At 42.0% G+C, this 25,823-nt stretch overlaps 1 protein-coding gene across 3 annotated transcripts in view; it reads right to left on the bottom strand.

Annotated features, from left to right (window-relative positions):
• The window catches only part of FRMD1 (FERM domain containing 1), a 47,896-nt gene that overhangs the window by 9,500 nt on the left and 12,573 nt on the right, over window positions 1–25,823 (bottom strand). For 2 of the 3 annotated variants that reach the window (XM_085315537.1, XM_085315538.1), the window contains 6 exons: window positions 24,108–24,288; window positions 17,844–17,934; window positions 8,490–8,569; window positions 6,284–6,360; window positions 4,158–4,344; window positions 1,505–1,660 (listed from right to left, as the gene is read on the bottom strand). In XM_085315537.1, coding sequence (XP_085171663.1) covers window positions 1,505–1,660; window positions 4,158–4,344; window positions 6,284–6,360; window positions 8,490–8,569; window positions 17,844–17,934; window positions 24,108–24,206 — 690 coding nt within the window. In that variant the 5' untranslated portion in view covers window positions 24,207–24,288. Of the gene's footprint in view, window positions 1–1,504; window positions 1,661–4,157; window positions 4,345–6,283; window positions 6,361–7,570; window positions 7,695–8,489; window positions 8,570–17,843; window positions 17,935–24,107; window positions 24,289–25,823 lie in introns of those variants that run through there. The other variant, XM_085315539.1, reaches the window with a different exon arrangement.

Raw genomic sequence — 25,823 nt, 5'->3', positions numbered from 1 at the left:
CCATTTAGGTGCTTGCTGGACTACAGATGTAATACTGGCCAGGAGGAAGATAATCAGTGCCCAATGCCCACAGTTACAGGGACATTCTTTCTAACCTTTTGGTCTCAGTGTAGGCAGCAGATGGTTTTAAACATTCAAGGCTTAGTTGGAATACTGACTTGATTTTCCTCATGTTGTATCTTGCTATAATGTAATTGCTCTCTGATAAGGAGATTTTTTTTGCTTAAAGACCAAAAAATGAACAAAGAAAAAAAACACCCAAACTAGTTCACTCCGTCTTTCTCTGCTGCCRAGGCAGGAGGAAAAGGAGGAATAAAATTGTTGAGGAACAAGTTCTGGAGTYACAGACCTCAAACACTGGAACTTTCCTCATCTGGCTTGCCAAGCCATCACATTTACTTTGCTTTCTTCCCCCTTTTGACTACTACCCATATCCAGTAGAACTCCAGTTTAAAGTGACTAAGAAATAGTTTGTCTTCTAAAGGCAAAGAGCTTTCATAAATCAACACTTGATCTGGAGGAAAAACACAGGGCTCAGGGCAGTCAGTGTTTTCTTTCAGAGTTCACAACCTCAGTAGCAGATATGAGCATAGCTTGAAACAAAAGGTAACAGCTCTTGAAACCTTAGGGAAGCCAAAACACTGGCACTCAAGCCTTCACTTCAGTGCCTCTGCATTTGTGACCCAGGTATCATCTAGAAGCAAGATATCTAACCATGAGATTCCTGCATGCTAGAGAGGAGGTAGAAGCACTCTGTGAATTGAACAGCGCATGAAGGAATTAACAATGCATAAATAAGTTCAAGTCAGAATCTGGATATTAAGGGCAACCAATTTCATGCCCCCAGTACCTTCAGACAAACTGTATTAAGTCCTGCCAGCTGGATTTCTTATAGCCTCCTAGTGTAACTCACACTCTCTTATGACTGCATCATTAATAGCATTAGTATCAAAACAGAGAGGACAAAGGATAGGTAGGAGGCTATAGTTTGTGAGGAATTTAAACTAACACTGGATTACAGACCAAACTGGAACTTATTTCCTCCAGAGAACATGAGACTCTTCTCTGTGTTTCTGTAATAACTTGAGTTTTTAGATCTGGTCAAAGGATACAGATAGAGATACCTCCCAGACAATATTCTGACCAAATATGAACAGCTGAAGAGCTTAATTATAAGTCTAATGAAACGGACTATCTCCTTTTGGGAAAAGTTCCATGCAAATTGCAATTGCATGAGCAGGTTTCACTCACCTAAGTGAAACAAAAAACATCTCTTTAGTCCTATTTCTAGACCTAAACTCTCTTAGCACATAAAAATAAAGTGCATTAAGTAAGCCTGAGTAAGAAAAAGCTGAAAATTTTATACTCATTTGACCTCTCAGCACTAGAGGCAACAATCCCTCAAACATAGAAAGTGAAAAATACAACAGTGCACCCATTTAAAAAGTGGGGGAGAAGCTTAAAATAAGAGGCCTTTTTTTTTTGGTTTTTTTTTTTTGTAAACCTTCTGCAGCCTGTAGAAGTGGACAGGCACATCTTCCAACAAGCAGGACTCCTTAATGAACTTCAGCACAGCTTCCTTAGCAGTCAGACCTTGCTGTTCTCGGTGCATCTCTGGGGCATGTTTCAAGATGTAGTCACTCCCCCTCTTTGCAATTATCTAAACCACAAGGGAAACAAACAAGTCAGTAACTCTTCAGTAATCCCCTGGGAGGTAGCTGTGATCAACAGCAAGGGCTAGACTGGAGGAGGTTCCTATGTTCACTCAATAAGTTCAGGTTCACCTCTACCTCCCTGGAGAGAAAGCATTTAAAGCAGCCCAAATGGTATCGATGTCTCCAGACAGACTCCTAGATAGCAAAATCATAGCAGACAGACTATGAGGATTGTGTCAGCTCACTTTATTCTTAAACTTAAAGGCTTATGGGAAGATAACACTGCTCTGAATGCCRACACAATCAGCAGCAACATCTCCAAACACTGCAGAAAGGTAGTTAGGGATTTGTTTTTAAGATCAGAAACACATTAGGCTTGTTTAGCATTTTCATCCTCAAGGGGGACAAAAACACTACCTCAAGATATTTTGTACACATCTGGAGTGGYTGGCAGACACAGGACTTCATTAAGTAGCAGGGAATCCTGCACAGGACCTTTAGCTCTTGTCCTGTGAGCACCCAGTCCCCATGTTTGGCTGCATGTGCCCTCTACAATGCTACAGTGCAGCCCAGGCTCCTCCTGCACCAGTGGCCCCTTCTAGGCTGGGAGCAGCAGTGGGACAAGTGTGATTTTGGCTAGATTCTATTCATAAGCTGCCCCCATAATTCAGGACATTTAAAACTAGATTCCATCATGTATCTAAGAAACATCCTGCCAAGAGCAGTCTGTCCTGGCCTGAAACTCTCAAGACCTCATCAATCAGTTCCCACTTCCATTTTAACTTAAGCCAGTTGCTTACTCTACCCTGTAACATCTCTGCCCTTCTCTGCATGCCAACTCACGTGGTTAGTTATCCTCCCACAAGGAAGGCTGGGCTCTGTTAAGAACATCGATGCAATCAGCTGTGCAACGTCAGCACAAACAGAAGCATCAACTCTACAGTTCAAAGCCGAGTTGCTCACTTTGGAGCAGTATTGCCTCTTCTTACTCGCACAGGGGTTGTGGCAGCCTTCGGCTAAAYGATCTCAAGCACGTGTTGGTGTTGTGAAGGAGATCACGTAGTGTCTCCCCACTGGAGCCCGGGGGCAGGGAGAGAAGCGTCCCCATGACTGCCAGATTTTACTCTTTGTAATGATAAATCACCCCCATATTTGCCTAGGGCTGTGGCTCAGYGCAGGTGAGCTGGGCTCTGCCTTGGTGTTTGCAATGTTTGCCAGATGAGCAATGCYTTGTGATAAGATTTTTAACTGCCCCATAAACAGTGCATATCACACTGCTCTCTTCCAGCCCTTTGTAAGCTACCTCATGCCAGGCACCTGAGAGCTAGGAAAGGCATGGGAAGAAGGTCTGTTGTCTGAGAGAGAATTTTTGCATAGTAAGTCAGGCAGGCTAAAACTCAAGTAAAAGACCAGCCTTGTCTCCCTGACACAGCCCCTGTCTACTGCTCTGAACTTTCTCCCTGGAGCTGGGGGACAGTACTGCCTCATAGGGCAGAACTGACCTGCCCAGGGACACTGATCAAATCACCAGAGGAATTCAGGCTTTTTGGCAGCTATCCCAAGGCCCCAGCTGGGCTACCATCAGCTGTCAGAGCAGAGCAAAGAGCTGCAAAGCTAAGTTGGGTCACAGGATGGTCTGTCTTGTTTCTGTGAAACATTCTTCACCAGCAGATGACATTGAGGGGTGACCACTGTTCTCACATCCATAACAAACCTAGATTTCCATTCTATTTTTATSGTCACTGAAGTGCTTATGGACAGTCTTCTTGACCTTTTCAAAACAAAAGAGAATTCTTTGCAAGTAATCTGTTCTGAAAGATTACTTTTTTAAACTCTTGATTCACAGCTAACTTGCTTTGGTTCAGTGACTAAACCAACTCTTGGCCCTCTAAGCTGTTTGCCACTTCAAAGGGCACACACCAACRTGCACATGGTTATAAACAAGTATTTCCAGGCCCTTCCCTTTTCTCTTACTACAATTGGGCCATAGATGAATGGCAAAGCAAGCACCAAATATACTGTAAGGCAGTAATAGCCCCTAGGGTTTGGATCTAGCCATCTAAGAAGCAAACATTAAAGAACGAAGACCAAAGAGAAATCTACTTAACTTCAGGGCCCTGAAGTTTTCCGTAGATTCCGTAGTTCTGCAGATCTTTTTGTGATAGTGTATCAGAGAGACAACCCTTTAAGCCACAGAAATTTAAACAAGAACAGCTATGCTGTCAGGGTCATTCATTTGACATCAACACATTTCCTCAGTGAGGAAGAACACACACCACCAACCTTGTTCTCAAGGAGCCCAGGAGGATTGGGCGGCTATATCCTGTGAACAGGGAGAGGGATATAGCTTCTGAGTGAGAATCAGGGCAAAGCTGTGCCCACTCTGTCCATTCTTTGTAGTGGAAACCCAAGAAAGTCACATGGCTACAATTAGGGGTATCACCTTGCCATAGCTCCTGCTGTCTACACGAACTACTGACAGAAAGATCCCCCCAGACTTACCCATTGCGGGAAATAAGCCTGAGGTTCAAAATATTTGCCAGCATGGACTTCCTCCTTATAGTTTCCCAAGTCTGCCTGTAAGCTGTAGGCAGCCAGCAAGAAGTAGATTTCTTCTTTGTGGTTGCACCGAGACCTCAGGACTTGCTCCTTCAGATGGCAGTAGTAGAGCTGCCTTGCCACCTTGTCACTGCAAGATACAGAGGCAGGTTTGTTCAAGCAAGAGAAAAAAAGGTCAAGCTCAAAAAAGGTCTCTCAAATACATGCAAGAGGAGTGATTAAACTTTAGCATCCTGATGCATGCCAATGTCACTATGATACAGTTAAGCATATTTAGGGAGCCCCAAGCCAAGATCAATKTCTTCTCACTCTAGGCTCTGCACAGACATGGGAAATGATACCCTCTGTCTTAAGAAGCGTAAAATCCAAGTAGTTATGGGGTAGAGTAGATGAAAGATAATCATATCACATCTGTTTCAGAGACTGACTCTATCAAGAGCTTTTATTTTTCTAGAAAGCCTGTAGCACAGTCAGGAGAATCAACCATCTTGAATCCTAGTCTTGTTTCTGACACACCTGCATTTCTTTCCCCTCCAAACCTGGCACTGCTTTTTCATTTCACCTTGCCTTAGGCTCAAGGTGCTTTTCAATAGCTAGTTCCTGCAAGGTGGATCAATAGAGGTAGGAGTCTTGGGTATGTTTCTGTCCTTTTCCTCAAGCCRCTAACCAGGGATAGTCTGATACCGCTAACTAGTGCATGCCATTAATAATGCACATACACCCCATTATGAGAGTACAAGGAAAGCAGGCCCCTGACAGGTTCGTATGAATGAAATGCTGGACACTACAGCCTGCTTGTAAAAGCATGTSTATGTAGCTTGAAGGGGGCCACATACCTAATTCTGTATGGCTCCACACACCTCTCCAATTGAGTTATTAGTGCAAATGAGTGCGAGTATGTAGGGGGTGTGAGAACGCTAGGCTTTGCTGTCTTTGCACCAAAAAAAAATGAACAAAATAAAAACACCTAACAGCCAAACAGACTACAGAAAACCTCCCTGCATCCAAAAAGACAGACCATGGAGAAGAGAAAAAAACAAAGAACCAACAAGCTTTCTTCTAGATGAGGACAAATGCCAAAATATTAAGCAAAGACTATGCTTTATTTTAATCCACCTGAACACTTGCAGCTCTTGCCCTGCCCTGGAGTCACAGACACACTAGTAGTGCTGATACAAATAAAAGATGTCAGGTGTTCATTTTTAACTCACTCATCATTTGTTCTGCATGGTGCAGCAAGAGTGATTGCGTTTTGAGTGCAATCCATATTCCACGTGAATGGATCCCACTCAAATACAAAATCCTAACTTATGAAATCACTTCTTTTGTCCACTTCCAAGAATCCATTCACTTCCAGAAGTAGATTACACAGAGCACTGCTCAGATACAAAAGAAAGAACCCAAAATATTACAAAGTGTTCTGCAGCACAGATAGCGACTTTGGTATATTCATTCGATGATTGCCAAGCTGTAGATGCAACTAAAAGATTAAGTGTATTTCAATACTGTCACCATTCAAGCTGTTCTCTAGACACAGATAAGGAAGTGTTCAGAATTCCCCTAGGAATGACAAGGGGCGTGTATGGGGGTGAAAATATTCATGGCAGCACTGAGATCATCTGGGATGACCTTAAAAAAAAAAAAAAAAAATCAAGCTGCCATATTCATTGTGGGTAGCATAGAGAAGAAACAGCTAGAATCAAACAAAAAGAGTAAGTATGAAGACAACAAACATGGAATTTCTCTCTGCTAAACCAGTAGTAGCCAATAACTTCAGCTTTCAAGTTACTTAAATGCAAAATTAAAAAAAGATAGGTTCCAAACAATGTATAGCAGAGAAAATAAAACCCTAAACAACTAGTTAAGACACATCACTTGACTCCTGTTTTATTTTGTTTATTTTCCAGAGGAAAATATACTGGCAGAACCATTTTGGCAAATTTCAATAGACTTCTTTTTGGGTTCTCACAAACAGAGATGAGCTCATCAAAAGAACCATGATTTTTCCTGCTTTWAAGAATACAGTGAATAATTTAAAACATAGTTAATTACTGCAGAAGGGAACTTACCTTATCACCCTTCCATTTTCTACATAGTATTGTACTCTAAAGAATGCCACAAAAGGAGGGCTAAATTTCTCTGTTCCCTAGAACAGAGGTAGAAGAAATGTTAAAAAACAAAAACAAAAAAAAAACATTCAGCATCTTCTTATTATCTTCTTGTAACATTCCCCTCCCCAAGCTCATTCCTCATATTGCTTTCATTCTCTACACTTAGCTGTTCAGCAGGGTTTGGAGGGATCTGATCATCACTGAAACTCCCATCAATGAAGAATCACAAAATATTTAGACAGGATGAATGACAAAACATCCTAGGCAGAGCAAGAGAATTTGGACTGGGAGGATGAGGAGATATAAAAGAGTCCCAGTACAGTTTAGGGATGCCCAGCTTAGCTCAATATTACTTAGCTCAGCACCTGGAAGCACTGCAGGCATATTGATGCTGAACACAGCAAGTTTAATATAACCATCCTGAAAGTACAAGGCAAAGCAGTTCAGGCACCATGCCACACTTGGACCGCTGTATCATTTCCAGAACACATCAAGAGTTAACATTAGTATCCCTGCTCAGCACATCATATCACAGGGACACACACGTTGCTGCAATAGTTAACACATTCAGCAGTTACTGCCAGAGGCTGAAGCGCACCAGTGTGATACTAACCATTTGTCTTTTTGTCTTTTTTTTTTTTTTTTTTTTTTTTTGGCAGGGCTAATGTTTAACTATTCACCACTTCCTAGAGTCACAGACTGAAAGGAAACATTGATGTCTGTTTCATGTTTAAGATGTTTGCAAAAAGAAACTAGTAAGATTTTTTGTTGTTGTTTTAACTATAGCCTTCCCTTCAGTCCTATAGGATTAGTTAAATGGGAGGGAGAGGGAAAAGGAACATCTTATTTTAATAGTTCATTCTCTTGTCTGGTCTACTTTTGCCTCCTACTTCTTTGATTTTTGTACAGGTATCTTTGCTCACATGGACAGTTCCAAGAGTTTGCAAATCAGATTCATCTCACTGGAAGAAGGTACATGGCATGCCATGCGTATCTTTGATGCTGACAGCAACATCTTGATCATCAAGCAAATATTTACATTTTATTTCTGGAGTTTGGGCATAGTGACCTTATTTCATCAGCAGAGCTGAGCTTTTCAGCTGAGACCTCTCAACAGGTATTAAATTCTGTTTCCTAACCTCCCTCCTAGTTCAATAGCTTAACTTGGCCCCAGACATCAGTACTGCCAAAGGCAATTCATTTAGCCTTTTATGATTCACCTCAAACAACAGTTTCAACACTTACCAGACTTAAAAAGTGTTGCAAGTTCCAAAGTAACTGCAAAGCATACCCCATACTGAGGTGATCAGAGCCATGTGAAACACCTACCCTGGAAGAAACCCTTGCTGGCAGGATAGACAGCCCTCCCACATGACTGGGAGTTGTATTTAAAGTATTTGTTATTTGTCTGGAAGAAACAGAAGTGGATAAGAGATCCCTGAACCTCCAAACTTCCTTAAGTAGTAATCTCCAAATTTCCTTAAGTTGTAGAAATGGCAAGCATATCAAGATGTCTTTGGATGCACATCAGAACAAACATTTGGATACAACACTTTATTCTAGACTGCAGCTCTTCTAATAATGCCTGTTTTGTGTGTGTTATCAAGTTTGAATGACCAGTACAAGACAACTATATAGACTTGTCATTGCTTATTTCATGTAGTTTCTCTCTCCCTTGATTATATTAGCTAGTCTTAAAGAACCAGGACCCTTCTCAAACAAAATATCCTTCCTCTCTCTTTCCACTGTCCTTCTGCATATGGCTCTGAGAGAATCCATAGCTCCAGACCCCTCTTTCACGTCAAGTGGAATGGGTCAAGTCACAAACGTCCATTTAGTCTGTTTTGCTCATGTACAACTGGAGGTCTCCAGATATTCAGAGACTGGGCTTCACTCAAATGGAAGACCGACTGACCTTCTCTCYTGCAGCAATTAAGCAACAGCCATGTGACTACTATTGCCCAAGTAAAGCTACAGATGTTATTTCAGCTCCTTTTAATTCAGTGTATTAACCATGCACAGAAAGCCAAAGCACCTTGCTACCAAACAGCATTCTGCAGATCACATTCAAGAAATGCTTTATGGACCTTAGTTTAAGAGCTTCCATTTTACTGAACAGTCCAACATCAAAGTGGTAGCCTCTAAAATTAAACATCTGTCTTACTTTGCTCGTTTCTTTCTTCCATTCCTTTGAAAAGTATTTGCTGAGCTTCTGCTCCAGGTCTATAAACACATATTCGTTATCTGAAAGACAAGAAGAAAAAGCATTTAATATAAAAGTAGTAAAAATTCTTATTCACGAGGTACTTAGATGAATATACCAGTTATTTTCAAACAAYGCACTCTAAATAAAAGCTGAGCTGCAGAACAGAGAGGGCAAGAAAGAGAACAGGCATTTGGACTACAGTGTGTATGTTAGTCTGGATAGCATAAAGGAAGCCCAGCTGTGCCCTAACTCAAAGAGATGCTGAGCTAGAGTTTCCTAAACACTTGAGCCAGAAATGCAGAATTCTTGCTTTCTGAAGCAACTTTTTTTTTTTTTTTTTTTTTTTTTTTTTTTTAATAAAAGTAAGCCCTAGCAGAACTTCTGCTTTACTGTCATGTAGCACTACTGTTGTGAGCGGCATAAACAGCGGACAGAGTCAAGTATTTCACTGGTTTCATGCTCTACATGTGAATGGGATCCTCTGAAATGGTAAGGAGGAGTATCAAACCCAAACGTCATCTTCAGAGAGTTCAATCTACTCAGATCCAATTTCTTTTATAGGACAAAAAGATGAATGAAAAAAAGAAATGGAATCTCCCCAGCCTACCTCAAAAGACTACAGAAATGCTCTCCACTTAGGTTAGGGAGGAGAACAAGAGGCAGTGTGAAGAGCAAGCATCTTGAAAGAGCTGTGTGCTGCTTTCAAAGCCAATGTTTTGTAATACTACTTAGTAATTATCAAAGCCAAACAACTCAGTGAAGGATTTTCCCTAAGACAACCTTATGGGTGTTTCAGGCTTCTGAAGCAGTGCCAGCTGAGCACATTCACGTGACTATTAACTCCGTTCTTTGCTCTTGCCCTGGAAAGTGTTTTGACAGGTGACATAAGTGCCAAGTTGAAGAGCTTGTTACTTAAGAGATATAAAAAGAGCAAGGAAAAAAAAAAAACACTTCTGCCTCCCAAAACAAGTCTAGACTTCAAAGTTCAGCTTTTGCTTTCTGATGTCAAACAAAAAAGAGAAAGGAGAATAGAAGCAAAATTATCTCAATGTAAATTACAATCAAGTGAAAGCTTGCACTATTGTTTCTACTGCGTATGAAAGATTAGCATAGGCTAGCATTAGAAGAGGTATTCAAGTGAGCTCTGAGTCACCTCAAAGCTATCTTCCCAAAACATTACAGCTCTTTACAGGTGCAGATACCCCAAAAGAAGTATTTGCTGTAAGCTTTTAGAAAACAAACATGCAAACAAAATCAGTTCCATATCACACACATCACTTCCTTCCCCTTCCACCCCAGTTAAAAGAAAATAAACTGGTGCTAGCCAGAATTGTTCCACACACCACAGTAACACAAAGCCTTGTGCAAARTACTGGTAACAAATAAAGAGGATGTAATTGCTAAAAAAGTCATGTTTCCTCATCTGTGTTTTTTCTTGCATTGTACTGATCACAGTTGTAATTTTAATCTAAATACATTTCTAGTTACTGCTTTGTTTGACACATCACATATACCTATGTATACATACACAGCACAGTATTTAACAGCACTGTTGAAATTGTTGGACAGAAGCCCTGAATTTTAGTTAGAGGAGTTAAAGTGACTTAGCACACAATGTGATATAGAAGTTGTTTTGCTGGAAGTTGTTTTGACAAGGAGAGAAGCAAAGGTTTTAGCATCACAGAGGTACTGCATATTGCATTTCCCTCTTCGCTTGCGCAAGCTAGGTGGGGTGTCAGATGGGGATATGCAGGCACCAACCATCTTTGCTTCTTGAAGTCCATTAAGATCAGAAAACACTGCCTTGAAAAGTATGCTAGAAAACCTGGCCAGTGAGATGAATGGGTTTGATACCTCCCTCAGACTTGTCCCTGTCCCTTGCCCTAAGTGTCTCTCTATAAAGCCTTCTTTAAAAAATAAATGAAAGTTTGTTTTTAGGTAACAGTTGCACAGCTAACAACAAGAACAGGATAATACAAGCATGATACACAGTCCCTTTGGGGATTTCAGCAGTCCCWGGTGAAGGTGCTCACTCCATTACAGGCTCCCTGCAGCCAGACCCTCAGCTGCTTCTCATAGCAGTTCACTACTGCACAGTGGTGTTTCTGACTGGGTTGGATATGGTTAAAGTCTCATACAGCCTCTGTCAATACTACAGCTTTAACTGTGATCTTGCGAAGAGGGTAGGGAACCTCCACCTTTGCAACAAGTTAGCAGGGTCAGTCTTCCCTTGTTGCTCAGGAGTGATCCCCTGCCCAGAGGCATTTAGGGAATTAAATGAGTTATCTCTCAGCTCTGAGGAAACACAGTGACAGCAAGTGCTGTGATATTCTCCGAGTCATCCTATTAACACACATGCTGGGACAGAAGAGGAAAAAAGGACAACAGAGCAGTTTCACAGTAGTAAAGACATCTGTCGCCCACACTTCACAGCCCCTACATATTTCTGTGCATATTAATTAGGTTAAAAAGACAACCTTGGGAAGGCTCAGATACCAATCACAAAGGTGAGGTCATCAGCATGGTGACTGAGAGGTGCAAACAAACACCAAGCACATGCCAGGCTGAAGGAGGAAGACATCCTGATACAACAGCTCTCCTTGGTGGTCTCACTCCTCCCCCAGTCCAGTCCAGCATCCTTCCCCATCCTCCCCTTCAGTGGAAGAATGCAGAGTTACATTCCTGCTTTAATGAAGTTAATATTGCTGGACTGCCAGCCTGCAGTGTAAGCCTCAATCTACAAAAACAAAGAGGTATTTCCCTCCTCAGCACAAGTGGGTAGTGGGTTTTTTTTTCTTAAACTGGATTAGTGGTGACTCTTTGAGATGTCTGTTAGATGCTGAAACTGTCTCTAGCTTGAAAGCATTTTTCTCTTTACCAGAGATGAAGGCACTCAATTGTAGCACCTCAAAACAGTGTTATAAAGGACTATATAGAAATGCACAGACAGTCACCTTTCCAGAGAAGAACTTGTCTAACCTATGGATCCAAACAGGGACAGATATTCAGCAAGTATATACTGTCATTGCTCCTCTGACCTCAGCTGAATGACCAAAGCAGAAACTGGCTTAGAGTACACATGCACGCAATACACACCTCACAGATCTTGTCTCAGTACTGGCAGTGAGCTGCAAATACATCATACCAACCTTTCTTGAAGGGTTCCCTCATGTATGTGTGTACAGGTTACAGACCTGGTGTAACACACCACTGCACTGGAAGGCAATCTCAAGAAACCCACTTGTACAGCCAGCTACTTTGAGAGAAATGTGTAAATTGCTTTGCTGCAAGCTCAATTAGTAAGAGCCCCCAGAAGAACTGCAAAGAGTGAATAGTGTAGAAGTCTCACTTCAGCTTAAGCAATCAACAGAAGTACAAACATTCACAGGCTCCTACTGTAAAATTAGCTTAGCACATTTCCGTATTTAAACAAATATAGAATGTGCACTGCTGCAAAAAATAATGGGACATATCTCCAATCAGAATAAAGTGGCAAAGTCCCAATAAGTTGGACAGATTTGTTATAGGYATTATTTACAATGTAGGGAAAACAAGAATGGAAAATACTGATTGTAATACATGGTCAAATAAATTGTCAGTCATTGTTACTTTAAAAGCCTTTATTTTATTTTAAATGGTACCTCCYTTTGTCTTTAAGAAAGGTTATTTCCCTGCAGAAAGACTAAGTAATGGTGAATTCCAGTGACCTGCTCCCTTCATGTGTCCATTTTGAGCTAAGAGTGCTAAGAAATTCCACAGAGGTAAGTTATACACCAGTCCTACCACGAGGGAGAACTCTGTCCCAGTTGGCAGCCATGAACATCCCATTAACTCATTTGGTTGAATCAAGTATATTTTAACATTACAACTATTCAGACAACCTAGGCGATTAGGACTCAAATAAAATACAAATTAGTGCAAAGCCAAATTTCCACATAGCATGCATTTACTGCTTTAAATAGAAGGAAAATATTGTCCCTGGCTACAGCATCTAATTTCTCCCAGATGCTGAAAAAAAMCTCACAGCACCACCACTGCTATTTGCTGAGTGGAGATGATGCCACTGCTCCAAGCACATCCACTCCTGGAGAGGCAACAGGAAAGAGACCAGAAGAGGAGAATGGTGGGGTAAGGGGAGAGCTGAAGTAAAAACAAAGCAAAAGTACCTCACAACACAGGCCACAGACCACACCTAAGCTGTTTAACTTCCTTGAATGCCATTATGGGATTTTTTGCTTATTGAACAAAGCGGGCTACACACTCCTTTTGTGAGTGCAGCTCCCTGAGCTTCCAAGTTCTGGTGGCCTGCAAATCTCAGTCCCTGCATGGTATCTGCTCCTACCACTTCTGCAGGGCTACTTGATGGTCAACAGCTGGGAAAAAGGCAAGGCAGGTAGCTGACATATTTTAACTGGGATGGACAGAAAGCATATGGAGGGAAGAACGAAAGGAAGTAACCAATGCCCTAGTCTGAAGACCGAGATAAAGGCTCACTGATTCCTAAGGACTTTTAAGTATTGCAGGACTTTATGTTGGTATCTTACAGTTAGCCACACAGCATGCCCAGGCTGTGAACTTTCTGAACCTTTGACAGTGTCAAAGGGGAGTCTTCTGCACAAGAAGAGTTGCAGAACCATTCCTACCACTGCTTAGCCAGGAGCAAACAAATCCCTTGTGGTCCTCAGACTGTAGAGCACCTGGCTGGATGTTGTACTGATACTGAAGGAGAAGTAACCTACAGCAGATACAGGAGAAAAAAAAAAGAAAGAAAAAAAAAAAAGAAGCCTTTCGAAGGAAAGACCAAGCAAGTACTGCTAAGGAGCATTACATAATTTTTGAACACCTGAACCCCTGCAATTCCCTCTAGCTAGAAWATTTCTGCATACATTTCCCTTACATTGTATTTAACTCTTGTACTGGGTAATCAAGTCATTATAATAGGACCTTACCTTCTCAGTTTAGAATATGGACACTTTTCCTTCACAAAAGAAATGCAACTATCCAAACAGATATTTGGAGGGTGGRGGAAGGAAGGGAAGTACAGATATTGGGGAAGGACTGAGACATACAAATCATCTGAGGGTATTTGAGGAGAAATTCTATTGTCACCTGTCTTAAGAGACAGTGTGGTATAAAAGATACCCACATAATATAAAAATGTTGGGTAGCATATTCTATCCATGAACGCCAGTATTGGAGGCTATGCAAGCACAAAAGAGTTAATTGCAGACACAGTGGTCTTGATAGTGTCAACCACCAAGCTCTTTGCCAGGCACGCAAATAATTAGGACTTGGAGGCATGCCTCCGTGGGTCTGGCAAAGTGAACAGTCAGAGCTGTAATAACAGAAGGATGATCCTTCAGGCGGGGGAGCTGAAGCAAAGGGATTTGGCTTTATTAGAAAGCCAGCCTGAGTGGTAAGAGGACACCAAAAGACAGACAGAGCTGCAGGCTTGCTTCTTCCCAATCTACAGCTTCCATCTCCTTGGGTTCAGCAAGCTTCTCCCAAGAAAGGAGAAGCTCAGGATTCAGAATCACAGGGATCCAGGTTACAATAACAAGGGAGACCTGGCTGTTCTTTGTCTGCTGACAATTAGTTTTGCTTTAGAAGACTGAGTTGTGTCACTGCACACACTTTCTGATAACAAGAGGGAAAACTGCAGAACACCAGATAAGACTGACCCTGCAGGAGGAGCCACAATAAGACCCAGCTGCTGAAGCCCATGGAACCAAGTCAAACCTGGCAGGGTCACAGGGTCTTTTCACTGAGCAGAGTACAAGAAAAAAAAATGCACTTAAGCAGCAACAGAACACACGGTATAGCCTGTTTGATGATCTGTGACAAAATCAGAAAAGCAACACATCCAAAGCTTCATGCCATTCCCACTAATGTACACTCCTGAGCTTAACTTGCAAAGGGACTGAATTCCTCTTACAAATGCAAGCTCTCTTCTGATAGTTGGCTGAATGCTTTTCATTTTGACAAGAAAAAAAAAACAAGAGGTGAAAAACTCTGTCCTCTCACCATTCCTGTTAACTTAAAATCCTGAAGCTCACCCTCTACATTATCCTTGTAATAGTTAGCAGTGAAGGAAAGCCCCAAATTCTTTTATCCTTTAAGCAATGATTGCGAGAAGAGCTGCCTCAAGAGCTATAGTTCAGATCTCACAGCATTTATGGTTTGCAACTTGTGCAGTGTTTTGTGGTACTATTTTCATTTTTTCTACACTTGGGGATTAAACTTCTGTTTTCAATTAAGTAGCCCAACCTCTCTCCCTCACACACATTTTACTACAAGACTAACTGAGTATTAGTATATCTGTACAATGTCCGCAGGTCAAATGTGCTCCTAATCCAGATAATCCACACAGTGTGATTGGTTACAATTCTGTAGAAATCCCTTAATTTTCATTCTCTTGCCATCATTGACAGTCAGGGTTTTGTTGACAAATTAGTAGCAAGGTAATGGATGCGAGTGGATTAGAATACCTTGTTCTGCACTGCCAAAAATAAACACATTTTTAAAAATAGTGGAATACATTCTTATTAAAACTATGAGGCTGTTTAATAAAATACCAGTAGCAATATAAAGGCATAAAAATATGATGCTCTCAAACACAAGAGGCTCCCTCTCTAGTTTTGCTATCTCAGTTTCCCTTACCACTCTCTGCAACAAGTAAACTTTGACTTGCTGCCTGTAAAGGCAGTTGACTGAAATACCCACAAAACAACCCTGAGCAATGCAAAATTTACTCAGGCCTTCGTACGATTTGAACAGACTGCTTCACTTCCTTGAGGTGATAGTCTGCCATGAAACCAAAATCCCTGAAAAGCTGGTCCTGGAAAGCAGACAATGCCTTAAAGGCTACTTCCAAATTCCTAAGAGGGAGAGTGCTGCATTTGCAATGGAAGCAAGACCTCAATTACCACTGGCAGCAACAGATTATCACCTGCCTGCAGAAAGAGGGGGAAAAAAAGCCAAGATGTGGAAACAGAAAAGATATCACTATAGCTCTGCAGTAATAAACCTAGATCTAAGGAAAACAAAAAACCCAAGACTCCAGTCAGCAGCTTACTGGACTGCTTGCGCACTAAAGGTGCCTTGTAAGCAYAGACAAGCAGACCAGGTTTGCTCACACATTACTCCCTTTCCCAAGGGCTGTCTGCTACCTTTCTGGAGGCTGTGACTGTTCAAGCTGAAAAACTCATCATCACTATCTTTTTTTCTCTTGTAGTCTGGCCCCAGTAGCTAGTCTTCCTTTAAGCCACAAGTATACAAAAAAAAAAAAAATTTTTCCTCATCCAAAACACTGACATCTACCTGGGCAGGGGAGGAAGGCAAGTGTGATAACAAGAGGACAAGAGGCAACAGGCACAAACTGAACATAGAAGTTCCATCTGAACATGAGGAAAAACTCTACTCTTAAGGGTGACAGAGCACTAGAGCAGGCTGCCCACAGAGATTGTGGAGTCTCCTTCTCTGGAGAGATTCAGAACTGCCTGGATACAATCCTGTGCAATATGCTTTAGGTGACAGTGCTTGAGCAAGGGGGGGTGGAGTAGATAATCTCCAGAGGTCCCTTCCACTCTTAACCACTCTGATTCTGTGAATAAGGAAACAGGGTAAGCACGCCTCCAATTAAGCAGCTCTACAAACTGATCTATATCAAACACAAGCAAGGAGTAGTTGGGAAAATTAAAACAAAAACAACAAAAAAAAAGTAAAAGTCAGTTCAGGCTTCTGGGCCCCTGGCACCCTTTTCTTCATCTTTTAAGAGTCTCATCATGAATTAGCTCCTTCAAAATAGAGGAGCACTTACAAGAAGTGAGAAAAGATTGTTTACTTTTAAAGCTGTAGGCGAGTTACTCTAACTTTTGGGCTCTAGCCAGCAGTGCTTCTATTGCACTTGTTGGGCTGCAGCAGTTCTGCTGTATTTCCAAAATACAGAGAGGCATYTGCCACAAACTGGCACTTTAGGGTCAGAGCACCTGTGCTCGAGAGACAGAAAGGGAAACTGCTTCATACAAAAGGGGAATGTAGGAAAAAGCAGAGAGCTGAAAGTGCAAAACAAGCAAGGTAAGAAGGGAAAAGATGAAAGAATCATAAAGAAGAATGGGAGAAGAGCCTATTTCAAATTCAAAGAAAATGGGAATGAAATTATCCTGTCTCAAAGGGGAGGTCAGGAACTTGAACTTCACATGAGGAGAYGTCTTGCAAGTGGAATAGGCAATAGCTGGTGCGATAAGGCAGCTGTGGGCAGACTCAAGTGAACACAGCACGTTTGTGAAAAAGGTTAAAAGCATTCAGATCTTCATATATAAAACTGCATTGTTTTAAAGCCAGAGATATACCTGTTAACTGGTTTAGTTATGTTGATAGAATCTCTTGGAGACCTTCCAAACCTCATGGAGGTAAACCACCTACACTGTCACTAGCATGAATGCTATGTTAAAAAAAATWAAAAAAGCAAACCTTACATTCTTACAACATACAGAGAGAAGAAAGGAAAAAAAATGATTTTTTTTTTTTTTTAAAAAAGATTTTTCCCCCACATAATGCAAAATTTCTAAGAAGGCTTATTTAGAAGGGCTCATATATGACAACAGTATCTACAGTTGCAGTAGTAAATACTAAAACACTGAAGCAGTATTTTGGAAGGAAGAAAAGTCCCTCCCATACTTCTGGAGGTGTGGGAAAGGAGAATAAAAAGGACAATACACACAGACCCACACACTAGTATCCCACACTGGTTTGCTCCTTCCTTAAGTCAGTACTAAGGTACAACAGCAGGCAAACTGGACTTCAGCCCATGGACTTAGGTTCTGTATTTCCCACGTAGTATTTCAAAACCCTGTTTCCCCCCCACTTTCAGTCCCCCTCAAGTCATTTAAGCTTCTATCCCCTCCAGTGTCACATTCTTTACTTGTGACTTTAGAAGATAACTAACACTTTCAGCCCCAAAGTCCTTTAATAATTCTCCTCCTGTTCAGCTATTGGCAGTTCTGAATTCAAAGTGATAAATATGTTGTCTAGCAACTTTGCTACAGCAAAGWAAGAAAACCCCACAAAGAGGTAGAAGGTAAGAACAAAGGAGGAGAACAAAAGGCCCCCCTTCTCCCAATTTGTCTGCCCACATACCAGAGATCAAAAGAGCTCCAAGAAGCCTGTGCATAATCTACATACTTTGTGACCTTATTACAATCAAATACCCCACAGGCATGGCTAGTGTGTATATATGCACACACTGTAAATACACAAGCGGGTCTGTGGAAGTTTGCCAAGTCATTTGCTCTGTGCATTGAGTTTGCTTACTTTTAACAATGCTGAGGCCAAAGAAGTGAGGCTCTTTAATCTTCACTAAATCACAAACTTGCTGAAAGAGCTCCTGTCCGGTGGCTTTGACCTGAAAGAAACAACCAATCCAACATTACAAAGGGCTCACACACCTGTATGGAGCAATTCTTCTTTATATTGATTCTTTGGATATCATAGCAAAAAAAATAACGGGAAAAGTTTGTTTTCATTATTATTACTATCACTGAATAATTATGAAAGCRTTATTCTCCCTCCTTTGCATTGCAAAGTGGCTTAGCTCAGTAAGATCTGAATTTAAGGCTTCCTATCTATTGACATCCCTGTATAAGTAAAGTTTGGATCATGGCTGGAGCACTAGTTTCATGCAGTAACTACCAGGCTATTTATATGCCTTCTKAAGGAGCATGTGATTATAACCACAGAAACAAAAGCACTATTTTAATAAAGAGATGTTTTCAGATATTGCGGGGAGTGAGTCAGTGGGGAGAGACATTTTTTTCAGGAGAATTAACAAGAATAGAACTTTAAAAACAAACTCAACAGCTGCATACTTTGAGCAGAAAGCTTACAGGGTAYAGAGGAGGTTTCCCTGTAAACCAGACAGTGCAGCTTGTTTGGTCTTCCGCTGACTTCTGGGCACAGAGCAATTAAAACTTAGTTTTCAGAAGCTATCACATACAGCCTATGGGCTCTTTCTACTTCTACGCCACAATCACACCTTCCAGCATCTTTGCCCTTCAATGTGCCCCGCAATAGTGTGCATACACTTAAGAAGCACTGCCAAAAGATACCAGTGTATGCTATTGCAGAGGGCCAAATGCTAGGTATCCAGACATTTGCTAGGATGGTGCATAGTAAAAAAGGGGTTGTGGCACTATGTTTCAGCAAYTAAATACCCCTTTGCTAGCAGGACTGCTTGAAGCAGAAGCTTCCTCAGCTAGGGCATGACTCAGGCTATCTGTATGTGCAGACATGACTGCACTAAGTTCCCCGACTAAATGTACTCCCACTTATAGCCTCATTTCACCCTGCCCCATCRTATCACCTGAGCAGCACAGACGGACTAAGCGGGGGGGGGGGGGGAACAACCCCTCCCAGCCCTTAGATGCATGTGAGAAAGGAATTTTGAGCAAGATCAGGTACAGAGCAACATAGACACAAGCAATCTGCACTCAGCTCTGTGTGTGTCAAGCTCCAGCTTTGAAATGGGCCACAGTCTTCTGAATTTTGCTGTCACTGAGCAGTAGCAGCAGTAAYGGAAGCAGCTCTCCTGAGCGGAAGAGCGAAGTGCTGCCTTCACAGCAGCAAAGAGCGCAGAAGCAGATTACTCCACCTACCCAGAACTCATGCCACCAACATAATTCTTCCAACCCTTTCAGTGCGCACATGCCACACATCCCCAGAAACCAGTGGTGTTGTCCTCCGCACCCCAGGATATATCGTATCAATAGACAGGGACAACTGGAAACTGGAGGTCATTTAAGTACTCAGTTTTTCCACTTGACAATGCATCACTAATCAGCCACTCAATATCACTTTACTGGGAGCTTTTGGTGCACTACACCAATGCACATACACGTGTTCACACATGTGCTTTGGCAGATGAAGAGATAATGCAGTTTTGATAAGAACCAAAACCTTAAGTGTTCATTCCCACAGTATTTGCTCAGCTGCCAACAACATGCAATTGGAAAGAAAAGTTACACTGAGATCTGTCTCCATTTTGGGGAAAGTTAAGTTGCACGCATGTTACGTGTACGTTCTCCTATCTATAAAGCGTTCGCTGAGAAAGAGGTGGCCTTCTAGCAATCAAAACGATTACGTTCATGCAACAATCACTAGCAACACAGGGCTGTACGCAGAAGCTATAAAATTAGATACATTTCATAAGTGGCATATTTTAACATATAAAAGAACACAGAGAAGAGAAACCTGTTGTAAGATACTTAATTCTGTAGAACTAAACACCTAACAATTTTGTGACACTTTAAAGTAGTGATTTAATCAGGTTTCTCACACAGCAGGCATGGGAGTCTCCACCCCAATCCACTCATTTTGGCACCTTCCTTCTGTATTAAGTTTTACTCCTAACTTTCAAGGCTATGCAATATTGATTACACTTGCAATGTCTGTTCCCTCTTTCCTCATTTACTCTGCCCAAAAGAAACCACACTTCCTTCTGCATTTTTATTTTGTGTGGTTTCTTTTGGCCTTTTTTCCCTCCGGGTACACTTCTTATGGAGCTACCAAACTCCATCTCAACTATTCCAGTCAATCATAAGGGCTGACACTAAGCTTTGCTCCATGTCAGACTCAGGGCTTCTTTATATGTGAAGTTTAGTCCCAGGTAAAATCAAGCATAAGTTTACAGAAGGTAACTGCTACTCCAGGGTCATCCTTATGTGCAAATATTCATAATACTGGTTACCTATTTATACTTTTCTTGGTTCGTATGTTTTAAAACCTCTGCTCCACTGCTCACAAAACAATGAGGAGATTTCAGGCTTATTCCTGCCACTCCCCAACCTAAAAGGCTTCACCAGACTTCCCCTACCAAGTTTCTGCATGTACTCCCAGCTTTCTTTCACCAGGTTGGCAARAAGCAACACCTTTTGTGACCAGTTTGGGGCTACCCAAACACAGAAAGGGTGGCTGGCCGTACCRCTCCACTCATGAAGCAGCCTGTCCTTTACCGACATAGGTCTCATCCTTTTATTCAGCTACTGCCACCAAAAAAAGTTAAGGAAAAATTTAGGAGCTATTATAAAACAAACAGCTGATATTGATCAACAGGTTCAGAAGTATCAGGAAGATAAAGATAAGCTAGAATACTGACAGATAAATAAAACTGAATAAAYTGGATATCCAAAAAATTCATCTTCACCAGCTGAAGCCTCTCATTTCACTTTTTGGTCCTCAGGGTGGCTGGTAGGCTGCAGCACTCACTCCTTCTCCTCACAGCTCTGCTTTTTTAAGTGTCTGATAATTAGGAAACACTTTTCCTGCTCACCATCCCCTCAAATAATCTATACAATCCGCATAGAAGACACTTAAGGTTAAACAAGATGCATCTGACAACGGGTAAAGAGATTTCAAAATCGCTCCCACTCTTCTCCCTTCAACATTCATGTCTGTGACAAGCTTGAAATAAATCCATTCTGAAGAACAGACTTCAACCTAAACCTGACCACATAAAACACATATAGGAAAATTCTTATCTAGAAGGATGGAATTTACATGGGAGGGGGAGAAAGGAATTATGTACATAAATCCTTTGCTTATCAAGAGAAGGATCTACCCTTTACTCTGCTGGAAGGATAATGATTCTTACCTGCCTCACTGAGCTGCAAGATTATTCAGTACTTGCATTCCACACTGCAGAGGTTAAAATGTTTTTAAAATCCTGTGTAGTGGCATTATTATTGTAATAAAGGCATAGAGCATCATCTGTGGTTGTGCTAATTAAATTTAGATTCTACTAATGTTTCTAGAAAATTGCRCTGATGTTCCTTTAAAAAAGATCTTTACAGCTGTGAGATCTCAACTTTTGTTTTTGTTTTGTAGGGGCAGCGGGTAAAGAAAGAAGTCCAGTGAAAAAGCTAGTTTTGGTGACTTGCCCAGTTATAACAGATCATGTTTCACTYTTTATGCAATTAGTACAGAACCATGTTTTGAGAACTCATGTTTTCAGCTAGATAGCTACTCTCTTTCACACATTTGTATGTTTCAGAATGTATTTTCCCATCTTTCTAAACACTAAAAGAAGTGGGAACAGAAGCAAAAGGGGAAGATATCTTTAAAAGGCTACTGATTGATGCAATGTTATGGATCCACTCACAAAAAAAAGGAAACACTCAAGCCCCAAATATAAAGCTTTACACTTAACTATAAAAGGGGCCACGCAGCCTTCTGCTTTTCCACCAGGCAGCCCTTCAGAAAGGCTGCAGGAAAGCAGGCAGAAACAGCCTGTGGAGACACCTCACACTCCTTCCATTCTCATTGGCACTGCAAAGCTCAACTCTAAAGACTGCTTCTACACTTACTAAACTGCTGTAGCCTGAGGCACTTCAAAGTAACTTTTAAATATAGATCTGCTGGCCGGAAGACGTTGTAACCCTGCATACACAGGTGAGTGCACACAAGGTCCTTCCTTGCTCCTGCCTGGCCTGGGAACCAAGGTGTGGGCAGGGRCCTCTCCCAGCTGCCAATGCAGCAACTGCTGATCCCTGCCTGCCCGCGGTCCAGGAAATCCCACTCTCCCCAAAATTYGAAGGCACAATGCTTGTGTGAGCACACAACGATTTTCAGCTATAAGGCACAAGGAGTTAGCTYAGGATGCCCCAGCAGGTCTCTGCCAACCTGACTTATTCTGACCACAATAAACTGAAAGGATAAACTGCTCATGCAAGTATTAGGGGTGGCAGAGAAGTCTTTCCTGACAGACAGGGCAGAAACCACGGACTGGATCTCTTCACTGGCCATGTCTCTGCTACAGGGGGAGGCCTGTCTAAAACCCTAGAGCCTGGACAGACCCACGGCTTCACATTCTTTGGAAGTAACATTCAGCCTGCAGTCAGTACAGATGCATGACACTGTACTTAAAACACCAGCCAACGGCACGCATCAGGGCAGAAACAGAAGGAACAAAACCAGGGAGTATTTCAGGTGTCTCTGGTCCAGTCACCACTTGACTCATGCCAGCCAAACCAGACGGTGATGGCTGAACCTGTTAGTGCCTCCAGCTGTCTCCCCTCCTGGTCCGCCCTCCCCCACGCTGAAGAGGAGATCCCTGCTTCAGGGATGATAAACTGCAGTCATTTAGGATTTACTATTTGGACTAAGCACTATTTACATCTAATACGGTGAAACGTGACTCAGCAGTTCATGAACAGTTGCACCCCCACCTCAGACACCTTCAGGATGAGGGGACAGAGCCAGGGAGACAGCACAGAGTAGTGACTGCATCAGCTGTGCCTGCACTTCTGCATGCGAGTTAGCACCTTAAACAAGGCAGGGCAGGCACCACTATCTGAGATCTTTTGCCGTTTTTAGCTTTTATCAGAGAGGCTGAGATTTAGGGTCAGTTGAAACGGACCATTACCCTGACCTGCCTCCAAGAACTTAATTAAATCATAATTGTGTGGCTTGCACAAAAACTAGCAGATTGCAAAAATCTTCTGAGTCTTGGACTCAAGACATGGACTGGATTTGAACTGCTGATCTAGAAGCAGAGCGCCCCAGATTCTGCAGTTAAAGATTTGCTCTACCCAGTCCTTGTGGCTGTTTCTGTTAATGATGCCACATTTAAGCACAGTACGTAGGAAAATTCYTGCATGGATTTTAAATATTAGCATGCATACTTTCAAAAGCCACATTTCCAATCATGTGCTTAAAATAACAGCTTACCTTATCTGTCTTTTCCTCACTCCACAGGAAAAAAAAAAAAAAAGCAAAACCTCACCAATCCACACATAGTGTGTGCACATGCTCGAAAGACAGCACTAAACTTTCAGGCCAGCTTGTCATGTGAATTTGAAGTGTGCTCTGTGAGCTCAGTGCCTCGTAAGTTTAAAGAGCAAYCAGTATTGCACAAAGCAACACTGCATTGTAGTGGATACTGTGCTGTACTGGCAGTCAACTGACCTGGCTACCTGGCTCTACTATCACTTCTGCACTTCACATGCACTATCACATGCACTTGCATGTTTGAAGCTATGAACAAAGAAATGAAATGATTTACCTCTGATTTGTGTGTGTACAAATATTTTTWAAAAAGTCAATGACTGTCCACCCTGCCTTGAAGTCTTTGAAAAGATCTATAAGGTATTAAACCCCCATATAGCTAAAACGCCAGAGCAAACAGAGAGGCATCCTTGCTAAGTCTAAGAATCAAGGYATTTCAGGTTCAATTTTAAAAACATTTGATCGTTATTCGTAGCAAAAAGACTCAGAGAGAACAAAAATGGAATAATAATAATAATAATTAAAAAAAAAAAAGCAAAGAGGACCCCTATCCCAAAACATAACAAGGATGGACTTTCAAGAAACTGTGCAAGTGTTTTGAAACTGCTAAATTAGCAAATGRGGCACCAATTACACTAAGCTGGCTAACACCCTTGTGGTCAGCAGACTAACACAATGCCTGTGAGAGAACAACAGAAGCAAGCAAGATCAGCCGTACCACAGCCCTGGTTATTCAAAAGCAGTTGTGGCACTGATGCCAAGACCTCAGCAAGAACTTTGAGTCAYTGAATCACTCACCCCAATGGTTACACTGAGCTGCTCTCTGTTGGGCAGAAAGACGCACATACTCCGACACTCCTGTTGCATTTTGCCGGCCAGCAGCGCCTTGCTCATCATGGGCAGCTCCTCATGCCCACATCAGCGGGCCTCTGGGGAACTCCTCTCTGCACAGCGGTCAGGCTCCCTTCATCCCACGTACCTGCCGGAAAGGTAAGAGCTTCAATGTTATGCTCCTCGAAGAGGGCTGCAAGCATTAGTAACAGCATGCTGTCCGTATTTAACAAGACGTTTTCCTCTTTGTTCTAGAGAAAAGAAAAGAAAAAACAAGGGGAAACACAAAGACAAACAAGCGTCTGAAAAGGCTGCACACACAGAGTGATTGCCACAGGTTATCCCTGCATTAGTCAGCCCATTTATTGATTATGGGCAATCATGTTGCCCTGGAGGTGGGAACACAAACCAAAAAAACCTCTCAAAATGAATCTTTGTATAGGGCCATCAGGTGGCACCTGTTACAAGTTCTCATCTTCTGACTCATTCATTTTTACGAAGCGACACTTAAACGTTTCTAACAAACTCACAGCATAAACTAGGTAACCTTTAAAATAGCCCAGGAATCACAGGAGAGAGCCATAAAGCAATTAAGTTTACTTACAATACCAAACCAGAAATGAGATTTCAAGATACAAACAAGTAATAAAACAGATGACACAACAGACTACTTCCTGAAAAAGCACATGGGGCTGGGGTGAGAGAAACAGCCCATTCTTTAACCGGGACACCTCACTCTTGGTGAAGCATGCATATGTTGGTGAAGAGGACTGTGGGTTTTATGTAAATTATCCCTTCCCCTCACTCCCCCCTATCCCTGGGAAACCACTGTGAGACTATGCATAAACTCAAAAGTAAAAAACATGCAAGCTCGCAGGAGAGAAGAGGTTGAACCACTGTTTGATAATTTTTGCAAGACAAATACCACCAGCCTCCTCCTGGAAGAGGAGCCTAAGTGGCACATTTCTATGTTCTTCAGTTAAGTGTAAAAGCTGCTGAAATTGCAGACATAAAAATGCAGCAGTCTGGAATAGTTACATAAGTATCTTGGAGCTGAAGTTACAATAGCAACTACAACAAGGAGAGACCAGAAATTCAATTCATGCCCAAATCGCACAGTAGCCAACATCATCTTCACATTATAGTTAGGTTAAGTACACTTTCCTAAGCAACTTGTGACATTTATTTGCAGCCCTCTCCACCCCAGTGCTCTCCAGTTCAAGAAAACATCCTAGGGCACCTGGCAGCTGCAGATGGAAGATGCATACGCACCACTTGGCTGGTTTATTTGTACAGCTCTAATTGACGAACTCCCTCACAGCTGCACACGAGGCAGCTGTGTCTATATCGGTATGGTGTCAGACCAAGAGCTCAGAGACGACAGCCAGCCCCAAATCCTTTTCCATTCAGGCAGCTGATACTGTTACAGAGATGTCACAGTGTCATAGGGAGCTTGAGCTTCTCCATGAATACGTATACCCAGTAGGAGTCGAGCATGAAGAGCAGAGGCTCTTTGAGGGAAGGTTATGGATGAATGCTGGCAGAGAGCTGAACCAGCATGACCAGTTATGGAGTCCAGGAAATGCATAGCCTGGAAGACTTCAGCCAGTGCGTCCTGCCTTTTAAGTCTTGAGCATGCTCCAAGCCAGGCCAAYAGGTAGATGCTCACAGCAGACATGGCCA

The sequence above is a fragment of the Rhea americana genome, unplaced genomic scaffold (assembly GCF_003343005.1).
Source record: "Rhea americana isolate MKP2758 unplaced genomic scaffold, rheAme1 scaffold_43, whole genome shotgun sequence".
Lineage (NCBI taxonomy): Eukaryota > Metazoa > Chordata > Aves > Rheiformes > Rheidae > Rhea > Rhea americana.
Note: the sequence above shows the minus strand (reverse complement) of the source record. Positions and strands in the feature narration are given on the sequence as shown.